General features: G+C 36.5%; 1 protein-coding gene and 1 pseudogene across 5 annotated transcripts in view; one reads left to right on the forward strand and one right to left on the reverse strand.

Moving 5' to 3' along the window:
- BTRC (beta-transducin repeat containing E3 ubiquitin protein ligase) overlaps window positions 1-19,049 on the forward strand; it is a 173,583-nt gene that overhangs the window by 94,979 nt on the left and 59,555 nt on the right. For 4 of the 5 annotated variants that reach the window (XM_019636437.1, XM_019636438.1, XM_019636439.1 and 1 more), the window contains one exon: window positions 15,159-15,248. In XM_019636437.1, coding sequence (XP_019491982.1) covers window positions 15,159-15,248 — 90 coding nt within the window. Of the gene's footprint in view, window positions 1-12,161; window positions 12,265-15,158; window positions 15,249-19,049 lie in introns of those variants that run through there. The other variant, XM_019636441.1, reaches the window with a different exon arrangement.
- On the reverse strand, window positions 6,807-8,472 carry LOC109379676 (annexin A2-like; annotated as a pseudogene).

Genomic DNA, 19,049 nt, shown 5'->3' on the forward strand with positions numbered 1-19,049 from the left:
TTTCCATTGCTTTTTAGCAGGTTCGTTCTACCCCCTCCACTTTAATTTAACCATTTTTGTTTTTGTTTTTGTTTTCCTCTTGTGCTCCAGAATGATTTTTCGGATATCTGTCAGTGTTGAGATCCAAGCTCTGGAGATTAATTAGGTCATGAGGCTTTCCCCCCTCCTTTCTTTGTGAAGGGTTTTATCTCCATTCTCTTTGTGAAGAGCATGAACTCTCAATGTTCTTGGAAAGAGAAATGGCCTTTAGAAACAGGGAAGTAGGAGATCCTCCTGGGGCTCTCAGAGCCTTTTAGCTTCTGGGTGTTTTAACAGCCCCATGAATGCAGATTTGTAAATTTATTGCAGTGCCATCTGGTTTTTTGCTCGAACCAGATTACTGTTGGCTTGTGTCTGTCTATTGTGGTGGTCACTCCCTAGGAGCTTGCCCTCTCAATCTTAGAGAAGAGTGATGAATAGCAGGGGTCAATAGAAGCGGGTCACAGGGCAGCTGTCCAGGACTGCCCTGAACTTGATTACCCCACTGCTGGTTTTTTAAATGTAGGCCATAATATGTAAACTGTTTAAACTCCCTCTTTTCTCTATTGCATATGACAATAATGAAGTGCCATTGGCTTGTTTCTCCCCCACTTTAATAAAGTTCCATAGATAAAAAGAAGTCATTGCTGCCTTTTACCTAGTGTCGATATAAGTAGGATTTGTATGAGGTAGACCAATCTCTTAACTTACGATTTCTTTTGTAGCTGTTTCTAATGGGATTTTAGGAACTCTTTCTCCATTGATTTTAAAATGCTCAGTTATACTCTAACCAATTTAGTAATGTTTTAAACTAATTTTATAGTTTACGTGTTATTATTCTAAAGTACAGTTTTACCATTGTTGATAGAATATACTTGGAGAGTTATTTAATTATTGGAGGAGCTGAAAGAAGGGTTATTACTACAATTCTTACAAACATTAAAAGGATAATGGAATATTAAGAACAACTTTAAACCAAAAATTTGACAACTTAGATGAAATGGACAAATTCCTTGAAAAACACAATTCACTGAGAGCAACACAAGGTGAAACAAAATCTGAATAGCCCTATCGATGACTATGAAAGAAATTGAATTAACTATCAAAAGGCCCATATGGTTTCAATGGTGAATTCTATCAAACATTTAAGGAATAAATAGCACCAATTTTATACAAATCTTTCAGAAAATAGAGAAGAACACTGACTTTCTGACTTGTATTATGAGGCCACTATAACCATAATTCCAAAAACCTAAACCTAACAAAGACATTAGCAGAAAAAGAAAATATTGAAGGAGGAAGTCAGAGGAAGCCACTCCCTGCGTCACCTGGTCTTTGCGCGCCTGCTCTTCCACTTCATTTCCAACACCAGGAGGCAAGGGAGTTGGGGAGGTAGCGGGTACTAAAGCAGTGCATTCTTTTAATTTTCTGAGTTTTCAGAATAATCTCACCTTTTGGCATTAAGACGTGTGAATTTTTATTTAAAGGATGTACAAAGTAGCTGCAATTTTTCTTTTAACTTTTATTCCTAAAATGTGAAGCCAAGGAAACCATAGCAGCTGTTTTTATAGCTTTTATTCATATCTGCAAACAAGGGCAAAGGCCTGGGAGGATACATGAAAGTACTCATTACTTTTTAAAAATGTAGCCTTACAACATCAACTCCTTCTTTGCTTCACATTGGTGCTAATAGGATCTGTCAGCCCTGCCTTTCTCTGTAATTGAGTAAATTGTGACCTCTGTCTAATCCTTTCCCCATCCCCCATTCTCTTTGTGTATGTGTCCACTTACCATCCTTGAGAACGTGGGCAGTGATAAATAAAGCATTGAGTAGAGCTCTCTCAACGCTTTGAAAGCAGCATGATGCCAGCCCTCTAGTTATATTTCTTTAAGTGTTTACCGTTTTTCTGTATTCTTTCTCTTGTGTAGCTGGAACCCTGGGGATGCGGAGCCATGAGAGAGGCCAAGAAGCTAACAAAGTAGCTGTCTCCCTTGTTAGCTTGTTCCTTTATTCTTTAAAAACAAGATAAAAACCATCTGGCTCAGGGCGTTACATTTTCCTCCCCCATGCACCTCTATAGATGGAGACTTCACCTGCAGTGAGGGTTTACATTGATTAGGGAGGGAGCAGTAATTCAAGCTTCCATCCTCTTCAAGGATACTTTGCAGTCTTTAAAGGTGCTGACCCACTGAGTTAAACTGTCAAGGGAGGATAAAAAAGTATCTTCATCCCAGGAGGTAACAGCTGCCAGGTTTTCAACACCTTGTGCTCTGCTGGAAAAATGTCACAATTGTCAGCTGAAAGAAAAATGGCTCTGTGGTCATCTTCTGTTGATGACTGGGCCTTATAGAAGGAACTACATAAGTCTAAAAGGAATAAGTAGCTTTTTCTTTTTCCGTTGCCTACCATCCCCCGCCCCCCATTCTCTGTTCTAAAATAAACATTGCCTTGGAGTAGATCTACAAAAAACGGTGGTAAAGAACTTAAAGTGAAAACAGCCCAGTATAGGAATGGATGTGATTGGCATAGCTCCTTTATACAGTTGGATGAGTAGGAGGAAAAAGCACATCACTGACACAGAAAATGACATTATAGTGTATATTAACAAAACAACAACAAAAAGTCATTCATAAGCCAGTGAACTGAGAGAAAACATACTGTATTTCTGCTCTTTGGAGGACAATTTTTTTCAAGCAACATCCAGATGGGTAAATACCACGACATTTCTTTCTTCAAGAAGTCACTTCTTTTCTTTCTTTAAAAACAAACAAACTCACTGATTTACTTCCTTTAATAGCTCTGCAATGTTTATATATGATGGCATTCCCTTCTTTCTGATTTGATTGATGAGGGGGAAAGGTTTAATGAAGTTCCTGATATCAGGCAAGCAGGGTTTTTTTTTTCCTATTTGTTTTAGGTTAGTCATTTTAATTGTATTGAGTAATTAGAAGGTACACACAGCCAAGGGAGCTTTGTTCTGATAATTGCTCAAGAAAACCCATTCTCTATCTGCTGTTGCTTTGTGTTGAGACATTTCTCCCCCTAGTGGCAATAGTAAGCACTTTGACTTGGCAGTAGGTAAGGTGTAATTGCAATATGACAAACTATGCTTAAGGGACTATCTTGTAAATACTTTAGTTTGGGGTTTGGCATTATTTCATTATATATGTGTGCTTTTTCCCCTTATGAAACTTCCTACCTCTTTTTTTTTTTTTCCTGAAGTGCTTTGGGCTTTGGATGGAAAAAAAATTGCCTGAGCTGTTTATTAAAAAAAAAAAAAAATTCACAGTGCATCCTGGGTAATGTTTTGCAGCTTGACTTAATTTTAGTCATCTGTTTTAATTACCTATTTATAAAAATGCTTTTGCATTTGTAGACATTATTTAATACTTTGGAAGAAGCACCTCATTTGAAATAAATAAATAAATTGTATTTATTTTAAACAGTTCATGTAAAAGACCTTAAAGGTAATTAATGTAGGTCTCTTAAGTAAGACAAAAGTGATCTTTCCAAGTCTGATGAAGTGATTTGTTTATTTAACTTCCCACCTCGGCTGAATCCTTCAGAGCCTAATAACTTTTTCTAAAAACATGGTTTAGCAATTTGTGTCTAGCTACAAAAACCCTTCTTCAAAAAGAAGCAATTTAATAACCAGCTTTCTTAAAATTACTTTGAGGAAGGAAGACTGTATAGGGGGTTGGTGTTTTGTTTTATTTTTATTTCAGTGTAATCATTCTTTGATAAATTGTGTAATCACTGACTTAGAAAAAATATTATTGAACTCCTGGGTTGCAATGACCGTAAAAAGTATATTTTCATATAGAGACTTGAGATATTGTGAATAAATTATAAAGGAAACAGCTTATATGCTGGTCGAAGTCCATATGGGCCCAATTCATTTTTTGTTCAGTGCTAAATCTGGATGTACCATTTAAAAAAAGAAAAGAAAATGAGGTGGGGGAAGCCTATTGTGCCCAGTTGCATGAGTCCTTAAAAAATCTGCCCTAAGAGCGACTTGGAATGAGATCAGATACAGCTTTGCATCTATTGAATGAGATTCGGTAGATCTGTGTGACATTTTTAAAGCCCAGTTCCAGCTTTCCTAGATGTCGCTTTGTAGTTTGCTTTTTCCATCCCATATTCTAGCTGGGGACTTGATTTGATGTTACCATATATCTGAAGGTCCCTGTCTACTCCTTCCACACCCCCACCCCCAATCACTAGCCATTTTCATTATACTATATCTTGTTTTGCTATAGGGCTGATGAACAGATTTCTTAAGCAGCTTTTTGCAAGGTTAAAAGAATGCAGCCTGGTAACAAGTTTGTGTCATTTTAAATATATACCTTCTAGTAAATAAGGAGAAGTCTGGCAATCAATCCCTTTTAGTGTGTTATATGTTTCACCTGACAACTAAACCTTCTATTGATTAGCCATTACTTTGTTAGATAATCCTATGTCATTGAATCCATTGTAAAAAATTAAACTCTTTAAAATGTTTTACCCTAGCAGCACTGTGAAAATTGAAAACTTGTTCAGAATTACAGCCTGCTTTCACAAAGCAGGTACTTTTCAGCAAGGCATCTTACTGGTTTATGCTTATGTGCTTTATATGCAATATAAAAACATATTAAAATACTCCAACGCAAAACTTGCTGCCTCTGGTTCAGCAGTGAAGCTACCTTTTCAAATGTTGCATGGGGACAGAACCTGTCCTGCCTGTGGCTATTATACTCACTAGTTTCATTTTAGCCTGGAAGGAGTCTTATAATGGTAAAATATTGAATGTAAAATGCCGAATTTTTTGGCCTTTTCATCCCAAAGTGATCTAAGGACTGTGACAAGTTTTAGTTTTCTAATTTAGGTGACTTCCTTGGTAGGTAAACAAGATCATATGCCCATTTTACAGATAGAATGTCCAGAAAATAAAAGCCTATATATAGCTTTACTCTAGAACTCTCACAAGCCTGGAATAGGTTTCCTGAATCTATCTAATGTTCTCCTGGCTGTGTTATACTCATTTCTGTGGGCAAAAGGAATTTTAGAGGAAAACAAATTAGTTTCCCTCCTGCCATGACTTTTTTCTCCAGAAAAATAGCATGATATTTTTATTAACTGGACAGATTTCTTGCACTTTTTCACTTAAAATGTTAACTCTGTACTTTTATATTTTTATTGAAATAAAATTTTTATACAGTAAATTATATAGACATTAATTGTATAAGCCAGTGAATTTTTGATACATTTGTACACCGTGTTACCACCACCCTAATCAAGCTAGAACTCATTACCCAAGGAGCTTCCCTTGGTCTCCTTCCTAGTCAGTTTCCCCACCTCCAGTGAATCAAACACGATCAACTTACTGCCATAGATTAGTTTTGCCTTTTCTAGAATTTCATATAATAGAATTACATTTTTTTGGTCTGACTTAACACTTGGTATATTTATGAGATTCATCTATGCTCCTGTGTATATCAGTAGTTTATTCTCATATAGTTCCATTGACTAAATATACTATAGTTTATTTTCCGTTCTTCTCTTGATGGTGTGATACCTGAACTATTTCCATTTTTATAAGTCAAGCTGCTATGAATGTTCTTATATTCATATAAAGCTTTTTTGTGAGCATGTGTTGCTACTTATTCATGTGCTTATTGACTATTCAGATATTTTCTTTTGTGATGTGTGTGTTTAAGTTTTTGCCATTTGAACAAATTTCATTGTCTTACTGAGTTGTAGAACTCAACTGTGTTGAGTTCTAGATACCAATGTCCTTTGTCAGATATGTGTTTGGAATGTTTTCTCACAGTCTATGTCTTGCCTATTTATTCATGGTGTGGTTTGATGAGAAGTTTCTAATTTTTTAAAAAACATTTAAAATTTTTTTCAATTACAGTTGACATTCAATATGATATTAGTTTCAGGTGTACAGCATAATGGTTAGACATTTATATAACTGATGAAAGAAGTTTCTAATTTTTGAGTGTAGTCCAGCCTATCAATCTTTACCCTGTGATTGTAAAGATATTCTTTTAGAGGCTTTTTATAAGTTTTAGCTTTTACCTTTGAGTCTGTGGTCCATCTCAAATTATTTAATTCTTGTGTGCTATGAAGTAAACTTGGGATTCCTTATTTTCCCCATGCTTTTTTTTTTTTTTTACACAATTAACTTCATTTTTCTTGTAATAACAAAGATGGAAATGTTTCCATGCTTTTTTATTCAGTTGTTTTGGCACCATTGTTGAAAAGACTTTTCTGTCCCCATTGAATTACATGGGTACCTTTGTCAAAAATCAGTTGGCTGTACAAGTGGCTGAAACAATTGGCTGTATAAATCTATTTCAGAACCTCCTAGAAAACAGGCTGCTGTTGGATGCAGAGCACAGGGTGTCAGTGGCTGAGGCACTGACCAACTCCTACTTCAAGTCCCTGCATGACACAGAGGACAAGCAAAGGTCCTTTATTTTTAAAGGTGTCTATCCTTACACCACATAGAGTCAGCCCTCGGTATCCACGAGTTCTGCATCCACAGATTCAACTAACCATAGATAGAAAATATTTGGGAAAAATAGTTAACATTGTTGCTGACGTGTACTATGTAGTTAGGCCTGCAGTGGTTGCATCTTTGCTAAACATGTACAGACTTGTTTGTTTGTTTGTTTCTAAAGTAAAAATTCAGTTTATTCATCTGTTTACGGCACAGTACACAAGAGGCCAAGTGTTTCACATCACAGATTTTACTTCCAACTCCTTGGAATGTTCATTTCTTTGGCTAAAAGGAGAGACTAGGTAGGAAAGCCAGGCGATGATTAGGCAAATGAAATAAGGATGGGACAGGGGGCAATGCTAACATCATCTTCCCAGGGATGGGCACAAGAGGGCTATTAGTTGCAAACCGATTTTCTAGAATTGTTAGCTGGAAGCATAGGAGCACTACTCCTGGACTCCTGAGCCATCGCAGGCTTCAGTCATCGCCACCACACAGGGACAGCAGCGCTTTCTGGTAGCCAACCTTGGTGTCTTGCTGGATGTAGTAGTAGAGGGACTTGCCATACTTTCTGTTGAATTCAGACCTAATTTTCAACATGTCCACTTCACTGCGGGAGACCGTGATTCTGATCAGGACCTTATCAGGAGTCCCCTTGTCCTTCATGGAGTTGCAGTCGGTCAGCAAAATACAGGCGCTTGTTCTGGATACACTGGACCAGGTTCAGGAAAGCACTTCCGGGTCTCTCTTGACTTCCTTCTTGATGCTCTCCAACATGTCATTAGGGCTGAAGCTCTTATGCCTTTCAGATACTTTCTGGAGGTGACACACACTCCACTCAGTCATGATGCTGATCATTTTGGAACATCAGTTCCTTTCCTCTTCACTCTAGCATCATTGAGATCCCGGGCATCTTGGTCAGCCAGTTCATAATCATTGACAGAGAGCCATCTTCAGCTCTTTTACCCTGTGCGAGGGCAACCATCAGCTTGCAGAAGTCACCAGATGTGTCGGAAATAATGTCCTTCTCCAGATCAGTCTTGTACATTTCCCTGTAGACTCTGGTAATTTCCTGCAGCTCCTCGTTGGTCCATAATCAGATGATCTCAATGAGAGAGTCGTCATTAGTCCCCAGCCCCTTCATGGGGGCTTTCAGCTCCAAAGCACCATACTGAACAGGTGTTTTCAATAGGCCCCAAATCCCCATCTCCAGGTAGCCAGACAAGGCTGACTTCAGTGCTGATGCAAGTTGCTTTTTGGCTGTTCTTTGGTAGGTGAAGGCAATATCCTGTCTCTGTTCATTGCTGCGGTTGGTCAAAATGTTGATGATAGTGACCTCATTCACACCTTTGGTCTTTTTTTTTTTTTTTAAGATTTTTATTGGGGTATTGGGGGGAAGGGAACAGTGCTGGGGAATTGGGGGAAGGGGAACAGACAAGTTGATGTCGTTTTGTTCTTCAGTCTAGTTATGGAGGACGTTGCTTCACTGGCCTAAGTTGGCACCATCATTGCGCTCTTCCCAGGTGAGGCAGATCAGTCACCGGCTTCTGGGCGGCCGCTCACTGCGGCTGCTGGCTACACACGGTAGCCCATGGAAACCTACTGCCACAGGGGCTGCAGCCTACGCCGTTGCCGGCGACTCATGGCAACCCAGCTCCAGGTTGAGCTGTTGTTCAGCATCTTAGCTGTGGAGGGCAGTGTCACTGGCCCTCATATGTGGGATCCGAACCGGGGCCCTCTGGCATCCCAAGCCAGTTCTTAACCATCGCGCCACTCGGCCGGCCCTCACACCTTTGGTCTTGATGGCTGTTTCAATGTTCAAAGCATCGTGGTTGGCATCAGAATTGGTGTAGGCTTTGACTGACCCATATGCACTTGTGGGCGTAGAGTGATCACCCTCCAAGCTGAGCTTTTACAGAATTTCATGAACAGTAGACATTTTAAAAGAAGCTAGGCTGGATGCCGAGAGCTGCCTGTATAGACTTTTTCCTTGTCATTATTCCCTAAATGATACAGTATAAAATGTTATTTACATAACATTTACATGGTATTGGGTATTATGAGTAATCTAGAAATGATTTATAACATATATGGGAGGATATGCATAAGTTATATGCAAATACTACGCCATTTTATATGAGGGTATCCATGGCGTGGGGTGTGTCCTGAAACCATTTCCCCTCAAATACCAAGGGGATGACTGTACTACACTGTCTTGATTATTATAGCTTTAATATGTCTTGAAATCAGTATGAGTTCTCCATATTTTTATTTTTAATATTTTGGCTATTCTAGATACTTTTTATTTCTATTTAAATTTTAGAATCAACTTAGCAATTTCTATTAAAAAGTCTGTGTGGGTTTTGATTTGGATTTTATTGAAACTATATATCCAATTTGAGTAGAATTAGCCTATCAGTAATATTGAGTCTTCCAGTCCATAAACATGGTATATACATTTATTTGTTTTTTAAAAGTTTTCTAAGCAGTGTTTTTAAATTTTCTGTGTGTATTTTTAAACATAGTTTGTTAGATTTATTCCTGTTTGAAAAATTTTGCAATGCCATTGTAAATTTTTTTATTGTGCGATTGTTGCTAGAATATATAAATATAATTGATTTTTGACGATTGACCTTGTTTCCTGTCATTTGTGAATAAAAACATTTTTATTCTTTTCCAGTTTATTTGCCTTTTGTTTCTTTTTCTTTATTTGAATGGCTATGGCCTCCAATATAATGTTGACTAGATGTGGTAAGAGGACATCTTTGCCTTGTTCCCAGTCTTAGAAAATATTAGCTCTTTCATCATTAAGTATGATGTTAGTTGAAAATTTTTTCCATATATATATATATATATATATATATATATATATATATATATATATATATATTCCTTTAATGCAGCGGTTCTCAACCTTTCACAGGGGTCACCTAAGACAATCGGAAAACACATATTTTCTATGGTCTTAGGAACCAAGACACCGCTCCTCTGTTCGTCTCCAGGCCCACATGCAGATACGCCCACATACAAGTACCCGGAAACCCCTGTGAAAGGGTCGCAACCCACAGGTTGAGAACCGCTGCTTTAATGGTATGGATTTCACTTTTGAGTAAAAGTTCGTTTACCTTACTGAGGTTTTTTACTATGAATGGGTGTTTAATTTTGTCAAATGTTTGCCCCTCTTTAATTCTGTTAATATGGTCACTTACATTAACTGACTTTAATAAGAATTTTTGTATCTGTGTCATCGAGCGATATTGGTTTGTAGTTTTCTTTCTGAAGCCTTTGTCAGGTTTTGGTGTCAGGGTTATGCTGACCTCATAAAATGAGTTGGGAAGTCTTCCCCTCCTTCTTCATTTCTAAAAGTGTTTGTATATGATCCTGGTATCATTTCTTCCTTAAAATTTAACAGAATACACCAGTGAAATCATCTGGGCCAGAAGTTTTTTGTTTTGTTTGTTGGAAGATTTTTTTTTTTTTTAAGATTTTTATTGGGGAATTGGGGGGATGGGAACAATGCTGGGGAATCGGGGGAAGGGGAACAGACAAGTCGCTGTCGTTTTGTTCCTCAGTCTAGTTGTGGAGGACATCGCTTCACTGGCTCAAGTTGGCACCATCACTGCGCTCCTCCTGGGCGAGGCAGATCAGTCGCCGGCTTCTGGACGGCCGCTCACAGTGGCTGCTGGGCGCTCACGCTGGCTGCTGGCTACACACAGTAGCCCATGACAACCCACTGCCACAGGGACTGCAGCCTACGCCGTCGCCGGCAACTCAAGGCAGCCCAGTTCCAGGTTGAGCTGTTGTTCAGCATCTCAGCTGTGGAGGGCAGCGTCACTGGCCCTCACATGTGGGATCCGAACCGGGACCCTCTGGCGTCCCAAGCCAGCTCCTAACCATCGCGCCACTCAGCCGGCCTTGTGGGAAGATTTTTTTAAATTTATGTAGAATGGTTTTTAGTAACAGTTTCAATTTCTTTAATAGATACAAGCTATTCAAATTTTCTGTTTCTTATTGTGTCAGTTTTGGTAATTTGTGTCTTTCAAGAAATTATAACAGATTGTAATCTGTTAATATCTTTTATTTTAATTCTCAGATTATTTCATATTGGGCTAATGAGAGCCCCTTTAGGCTGACATCTGTGGCCCTCTGACATATCGCCATCATTCCTTGAGTGTTTCCAGTCTTATCTTGTATTTTTCCTGTCCAGTCCTGGAATCAGCCATTTTTCCAGGGAGCTATGGTTTCTTTTAGAGCAGAATGGCATTTAGAATCCAACATTTAAACAGTAACTTGTATTTTACATCTATATTTATATATTTTTAAAACCATGAGTTAACATTAATACCTCCAGTTCCAATCCAACACCACAGAGTTCTAGATTTCTTCCTTTTCATATTTGTAATTCTCTTTTTTTATAGTAAGACACCTGTTTTTTTCCTTTCAGCACTTTAAAAATGTTCCCTTATCTTCTAGCCTTTCTTTGCTTATAATGTCAAGTCTGCCACTATTTATATTGTTACTCCCATATATGTAGCACCCCTTTTTTCTTTGGCTACTTTCAAGGTTTTGTCTCTGTGGTTTCAGCAGTTTTGACTGTGTTAGTTTTGTTTTCTTTATAAATAATCTCCCTGGGGTTTGCTGATTTTAGATCAGTAAGCCAATGGTTTTTACCAAATTAAAGAAATACTTATATTTTTATAACTTTTTTTTGTTCCCCATTCTCGCCTCTCTCCTGGGTCTTCAAGTAAACATATGTTAGATCATTGAAAATTGTCCCACAGATGACTGAGATTCTGTTTACTGCATTTTTCCCCCCTCTATTCTTCAGTTTAAATAATTTCAATTGATCTGTCTTTAATTTCAATTACCCTTTCTTCCGTCATCTCCAATCTGCTTTTAAACCCATCCAGTAAATATTTATTTTCAGATAATGTACTTTTAATTCTAGAATCCCTGTTTGGTTCATTTTAGATTTTCATTTTTCTAGTGAAAATTTTACATTTCAAAATTTCCACTGTGACCATATTTTTCATTTAAGTTGTTGAACATATTTATTATAGCTTCTGTAGTGCCTTTATGTAGTTTCCTACAACTAGATCATTTCAGGGTCATTTTCTGTTTGTTCCTTTTTCTCTTGACTACAAGTCCCGGTTACCAACTGCTTCTCGAATGTCTTGAAGTTTTTGATTATATAGCGGACATATAAATGATACATAGCAGTCTGGAAAGTTAATCTCTCACTGATTAACTTTCTCACTGGTACTTGTGACTTCATAGAGTCTGGGTTTGCATTCATTAGGGCAGGTGTGTTTTGGTTTTGCCCTTAGTCCTAAAGCAGATCTCTTAGCCCTAAGACTTATTCTTTAGTCTCAATGCAGGATCTTTCCAAGTGTTCATTGGAAGGTTTGAGGTGCTTATTAACCCCTTCTAACTTAGTAGGAATCAAATTCTAAATTCTGTCTCCACTCATGGGCAGCAGCTAGAATCTCTGCTCAGAGCTTTCCGTCTTCTGTTACTTTCCATTGGAATCCTTGGAGTCTCTCATTTATGTAGTTTGGGGGTTAGCCACGGATTTGAGGGGGAATTTATATGAATGTTATGATGCTTCTTCCTTCCCCCATGGCTCTTTCTATTTTCTGTGATTTCTCTTCTCAATTTTCAGCCACTATGGCAGCCCTGAACTCCATCCTCTGACATCTCAAGCCAATAGACTGTGGCTTTCTAATTGAATTTTAGTCACCCTGCACCAAGTGGACTGGTAAGTACCCTTAGGGGAAAAGCACATAAACATGGATCTCATCCAGAGTGGTTGTCCCCTTTCAAGGTCAGTCCACTCCTCCCCCCAGTTTCTGCCTACTTTAGGTCAATCTCCTCCCTTTAAGTAGTTCTTTTAAAATACTTCTTCTGTGGTTTGTAATTGTTATCTCAGGAGAGTTAATCCAATACAACCGTCTCTGCCATTACTAGAACCAGAACTCTTTGGCTTCAAGTTTTATTTTATTCAGTATATATACTCATTACTTCATAAATGTCTTTTTAAAACACAGAAAATTTCATTTAAAAAAATTGTGTTGTCTGTACCTGAATAGTAAATGTTTGTGGCATTAGTAGTTGCAAAAGAAGTACTGAACCCTGAGCCCAGAATATAAATGTACTAATAATCCCTATATGTTAATGTCAAATGATCCAATTGATTCTTTTAAAATGTGTGTTTTGAAATAATTTCAACTTAAATGATATAAGAATAAACCAGTTTAAGTGTGGATACATTTAAAAAGTTTAACTTGCTTAAATGGAAAACCAATTTTATGATATTTTTTGTGTTGTTTTTTTTTTAATTTCTTTTTGTCTACAAAAATGTCCACACTCTTTCCGAAGCATGATAATTGAATTATTTAAAATATGTATGCATCCATTGCTGATATAAATAAATGAATAAATAAATGGGAGAAATCACAGCTCTTCCTTACAGAAAAATTCCAGTTAATAAATGTAGAAGGAAAGGAGAAACTTTAAAATTACCATTAGAATATCACAGTAAAATTTACCATAGACAAGATCCAGCAATGGATGCTAAAATTAGCAGGCAAAATTGAAGCAGAAACAGAATATTTGCAGAGTCCCAAAGTGTGACCCCAATATTTAGTAATTCCTAAAGGAAAAAATAATAAGCTTACAATTAAAGAATCCTAGCACACACGACCTTAGGCAAGTGAGCAAGGTTAACATCACCGGAAATATTCATCAACATACCTCCTGACTTGACGCATTGAGAAGGGCACAGCACCTCTGCGGGATCCTTCCCTAATAATATATGACCTCAATTTGATCGTGAGAAAACATGAGACAAACCCAAACTGAGGGACATTCTATAGATTAATTAGTACTCTTCAGAAGTGTCAGTTATGAAAGATAAGAAAAAACTGAGGAATTTTAACAGAGGAGACGAAGGAGCCATGACAACTGAATGCAACATGAGTTCTTGGATTAGATCCTGAACAGAAAAAAGGACATAAGTAGGAAAAGTGAAACTCAAATTCTTTATATTGTACTACGTTAATTCCTTAGTTTTGATAAATGTTCTGTGGTAATGTAAGACATTCATACAGGGGAAACTGGGGAAAGGGTATACAGGAACTCATACCTATTTTTGCAACTGTCTTGTAAATCTAGAATTTTAAAAAATGGGTCTTTCCTATTGTTATATTTACGAGATTGCCTGTGTCTTCAGGTTTTTTTCCTTAATTTCAACACACATATTTATACCAGTAATTCTCAAAGAGTGTTCCTAGATTAGCAGCATTAACATCAACTGGGGGCTTTTTAAAAATGCAAATTCTCAGAAGCTCTGGGAATGGGGCCTAGCAATCTGTGTTTTCACAAGCCGTCCAGATGATTCTGATGCTCACTAAAGTTCGAGAACCATCCTTCGTACCACCAGTAAAAACTTAAGACTAAAAGGAAACATTTGTATTAATATATTGGCCAGTTATTAATAATGTTTGCTTACCATAAAGTATAACCGTTATTTTTTTTTAATTTGTGGTAAAATACATGTTAGCATAACATTTACAATCTTAGTAATTTTTTAATATACAGTTTAGTGGTATTAAATACATTCACGTTGTGTAACCATCATCACCATCCATCCCCATAACTCATTTCATCTTGTAAAACTGACTCTCTATACCTGTTAACCTGTTAAACAATAACTCCCCATTCCTCTCTTTTCCCAGTCCCTGTTAACCACCATTCTACTTAAGTCTCTATGATTTTGGCCACTAAATATCTCACATAAATGAAATTATACAGTATTTATCTTTTTGTGACTGGCTTATTTCACTTAGCATAATGTTCTTAAGGTTCATCCATGTTGTTGTATATGTCAGAATTTCCCTTCCTTTTTAAGGTTAAATGCTATTCCACTGTATGTATAGACCACATTTTGCTTATCCATTAATCCATCAATGGACACTTGGGTTGCTTCCACGTTTTAGCTATGGTAGATGATGCTGCTGTGAACACAATGTACAAATGTATCTTCAAGACTGTTTTCATTTATTTTGAGTATATACCCAGAAGTGGAATTGTTGGATTATTTGGTAATTCTATTTTTAATTTTTTAAGGACCCCCCCATCATACTGATTTCCACAGTGGCTGTACCATTTTACATTCCCACTAACGGTGCACAAGGGTTCTAATTTTTCCACACCCTCTCGACACTTTCTGTTTTGTTGTTTTACTGGTAATCATCCTAATGGGTGTGAAGTAGTATCTTATTTTGTTTTGATTTTCATTGCCCTACTGATTAGGGATGTTGACCATCTTTTCATGTGCTTGTTGGCCATTTGTATGTGTTCTTTGAAATGTCTATTCAAGTCCTTTGCCCATTTTTGAATAAGTAACACCGCTACTTTCCATACATACAGTGAACCACTGCTGCTCACATACTTGTTCATGGGCACATCACTGGCTCTTGTGGGCTCTCTGTTTGCTTGCCCCTGTCTGCCTTGTCCCTCAGCTCCCCTATATCTGGAATTTACACATAGGATCCATTTGCATGTTGATTTTGAGAAATAGGGCAGAATTTGAAAACTGTATATGATAACATTTCAATATTTAAACCTGTTTCCAAAAAATTCTTTTTACAGACTTACAACAGCTGTACCAGACTCTGCTTAAACCAAGAAACAGTATGTCTAGCAAGCACTGCTATGAAGACTGAAAATTGCGTGGCCAAAGTAAGTAATATTACTCATCAATACATATTATACCACATCATAACAATGCTTTATCTATAGACATCTTCACTCAGTATTACTATTAAAGATTATTACAGGACTTTATATTTTAAAAAGAATACAGCAGGCATCATTTTGTCCAAATTAGATTGCAAGTTGGAATTTCCATCTCGTCAGTTGCAACAGAATTTTTTTATTTGTATTCTGGTCACATTTTAGTCTAAATCACATTTGTTGCTTGACACTAGTTATGGATTTTTGTAGCAAAGAATGGAGACTACATGATACTAATAATAACAGTAACTGAGAACCTGAATGTATAATACAATAGATTAAAGTAAAGTAGTGAAAGTTGAGAATGTTATTGCAAATAAGATTTGTATAAGAAAATATACAATTATTTTTATAAGTTTGTTCATGGTTTTTAAATGTAATTAAATTTAGAGTATACCATTTTAAGGATTGTAAAATAATGCTATAGAAAGTCTAATTATTATATCACTATTATTTATTGAGTGGCTAGTGATAGAAATATTCCTTTTGGTGATCTTGATCTGTGTGGACAAGTATGTTTAAATCATACATATGAGCTACTTCTTCCTCCTGTATAAATGTGAGCCATATCTATAGCCTAGATACAAAAACAATCTTACGTGTTAGAGATCTTACAACTGAATAATCATATCAACTATGACTCAAATTTTCTAAGTATCTAATTACTGAGGAACTTTGACCTAAATTTAGATATCAACCATTTTGATTGTTTCAGGAATAAGTAAAATCCAGTATGGACTCTCTTTCTAGACTTCTACTTTGCATATCTGCAAAATTACTGCCTTTATAACTATTCAGGGATTTGTCACTATTACAACATTTCCAACTTTAATTTACTTTAATCTATTGTATGATACATTCAGGCTCTCAGTTGCTTACTGTTATTATTAGAGCCAGGCCTGGTTTCATGAAGTCTCCATCCTTTTCTACAAAAGTCAAAGGATAGTAATATTTTTTATTATTTTTATTTTATTTCTTAAAACATGCAGTGGTCTCTGAACCTACTTTATCAACTGAAAATATATCATAGAAAATATAATCATTGGAAATGATCCACATAATAAATGTCAAAATTTATTAAAAGTTATAGTTTAAAAGATAGTTAAACACTTTTAATTGTCTCTTAAATTAGAATGTCAATAATTTGCTGCAAAATATGAATATTATAAGTTACATATATATTTTTTCAGTCATTTAGTTATAACTATCAAATGCTGATTGGCCCTGTTTTATATCCAGCATTTGTACATTGAGATGTGGGACCAATTATTTGGGCCTTTAAAAATAATCTGTCTCCTATTTGGCCACACTGCTCTCAGTTTCATCACAAGTGGGTGACTTCTGGCTAAACAAGGTAAAATCTTAACATGAGCACCGATCCAAGGACAGGGTGACGATTTTAATGAGTTTCATTGAGCCCTGGCCAAGTGAGCATCTGTTCCTTTTGTTTTCTCTGTACTTTGTAAGCCAGGATCCCTAAGCTACATAGTTATGTTGTTGTGGGTCTGTATGATGTGGTGTTTGTTGTTTTTTCTCTCCCACGACCTCAGTGGTGCATGGTTAGAAATCTTCTGGCATCTGGCACAATGGCATAATTCTTCTATGCTCTTGGGTGAGGAAATAAGTTTGCTCATTGCTGCTTATCAGTCTGTTTCCTTTGCTCCCAGATGGTGACCCTGTCATTCCTTTCTTGCTTATTTTAACATTATTCTGACACCTATATTCTTTTATTGTCTCCGTAAATACCCTAATTTAATAATGATTTCCTGTTGGAACTCATCTAACTTTCTGGTTTCTTTTATTGGCTCACATCCTGTCTCAGGGTTCATTGCTTCAGAGTTGAGCCAAATAAACAGTTGATCAATGGCAAATAAAAATATGTAGCTGGAAATTTTTTTCCTTGCAACCGCCTCCAGTGAGATACCAATAACATGGGAATAAGGAAAGTTTTCCCTTTTTTATTTACATGTGTTATATGTATCTCATGATTCTGTGCTGTTTCTGTTGGCCTCATTTATTGCTTGACCTTTGAAAGGTAATGACTTCCTATTATTTTTGTAGGTCTGTAAGCTTGTCCCTATTTCCTACTCTTCACCTTTAGCTCTTAACTGAATAGTTTCTTCTGTGTTACACTTGATATGGCTGCAGTGGTTTTTAACTTGGTACAAATGTCTGTTGATTCTGATTTTCTCCATGTGAGAGCAACTATAATCAACCATTTTTGTCTCTAGTTCAAAGCAGTTAATTCTGATAGGAGTGCCTTTGGTTTGGGTGGAGATAGTAAAGTCTAAAACCTTATTATTCAGTACTGTCTATATGAGTTTTAGAGAGGACATTAATATGTTATTCCCTTAAAAATAGCAACTTTGTTACAGTTGGACCCCATAGTACATTGTATGTGACTCTTCACTGCCAGAGATACCCTACAATAAATGTTACACAGTGGGTCTATGGAAAGGGACCCATTAGTCCTCCTTAGAATACAAGAAAACAAAGTTGTCAAACAAAGTACAGCCACCCTAGGTTAATAATCTTCTGAATCTCTAACTTGAAGAATGAGGACTAAGAAAATATTTAAAAATAAAAATGGAGGAAAGGTCATTTTACTACTATAACTTAATCCAAGTAATATTTGGAGGCACTGAAATGTCTTTTATTTTCTTTCAAAGCCTTTCTTCTTACTAATTATAGACCTGTAGTTCGTGAGATTTGTGTTTGGAACATGATGAGCTTTGTATTTATTGTAGCTTTAACTGGACAGTTGTTATTGACTGCCAACTTAGTCTTTAAAATCAATAATTACATTGTACCTAATTGTCAAGCTTCACGATGTTTTTTAATTGGTAAAGAAAACTAACTGGAAAAATGAAGAGCATTAATTCTTTGTTATCTTTTAATTGACTTTATTTAAATACTACTGAAAATTTTGGTTTCAGATTTTTCCCTAATTTACCCTTATCCGCGCGCGCACACATACACAGCGTTAAAATTGAGTTGTTTGAACACATCTACCTCGATTCCTGCCTAGGTAGGAAGAAGTTCTGCCTCTGTTTCGAAATAAGCCCCTTCAGTTGTCCTTGGTAGATGCTCTGTATTCTAGTTGTTGTTATTGTTTTTTACTTGAGACTAATAATCTGTTTCCAACTGACTGAGACAAAAAAATGTGATGTTCCTTTCCACTCACTCCAGATTTTGATAGAAGACTTGTTTTATTTATTTCCAAAATTATATCCGCAGGAAACAAGCTGTTTAAATTCAGATTATGCTGAAGCAAAATGGTCCTGGTAAGAGAAGCAACATGCTGTTTTACGAGCACAGAGTCCCTTTTCTCATAACTGATTGATAGTAAATATTTTCCTGAAGAATTATTGCCAACCATGAACAGTGCAACTGTTTCACTTTTTTTCCGTGCTACTTGCTGTACCAGCCATTGTCGGTAATTAAGATCTACAATTCACAATGCAGACGTTTGCACTTCCTCTGGGTCTGTGCTATTTATAAGGCATTTCAGCTGTTCAGAGTTTCTTTTGAGTTTTAAACTACATGTTAACAGGCTTCTTTAATATACTGTTCCACAAGTAGCATGTCAGATGGTCTCTTCTTTGCACAGGCTCCTCTATTGGGTCTAAACGTTAGCTTTATGAAGAATATATTTAGATTTAACCATATCACATTGACCTCAGTGATATGGTTAAAACTAAAGACTATATTCCAAAACTCTGGAGTGTAATGTGTTAACATATTAGG

This window comes from Hipposideros armiger, unplaced genomic scaffold (genome assembly GCF_001890085.2).
Source record: "Hipposideros armiger isolate ML-2016 unplaced genomic scaffold, ASM189008v1 scaffold_28, whole genome shotgun sequence".
Lineage (NCBI taxonomy): Eukaryota > Metazoa > Chordata > Mammalia > Chiroptera > Hipposideridae > Hipposideros > Hipposideros armiger.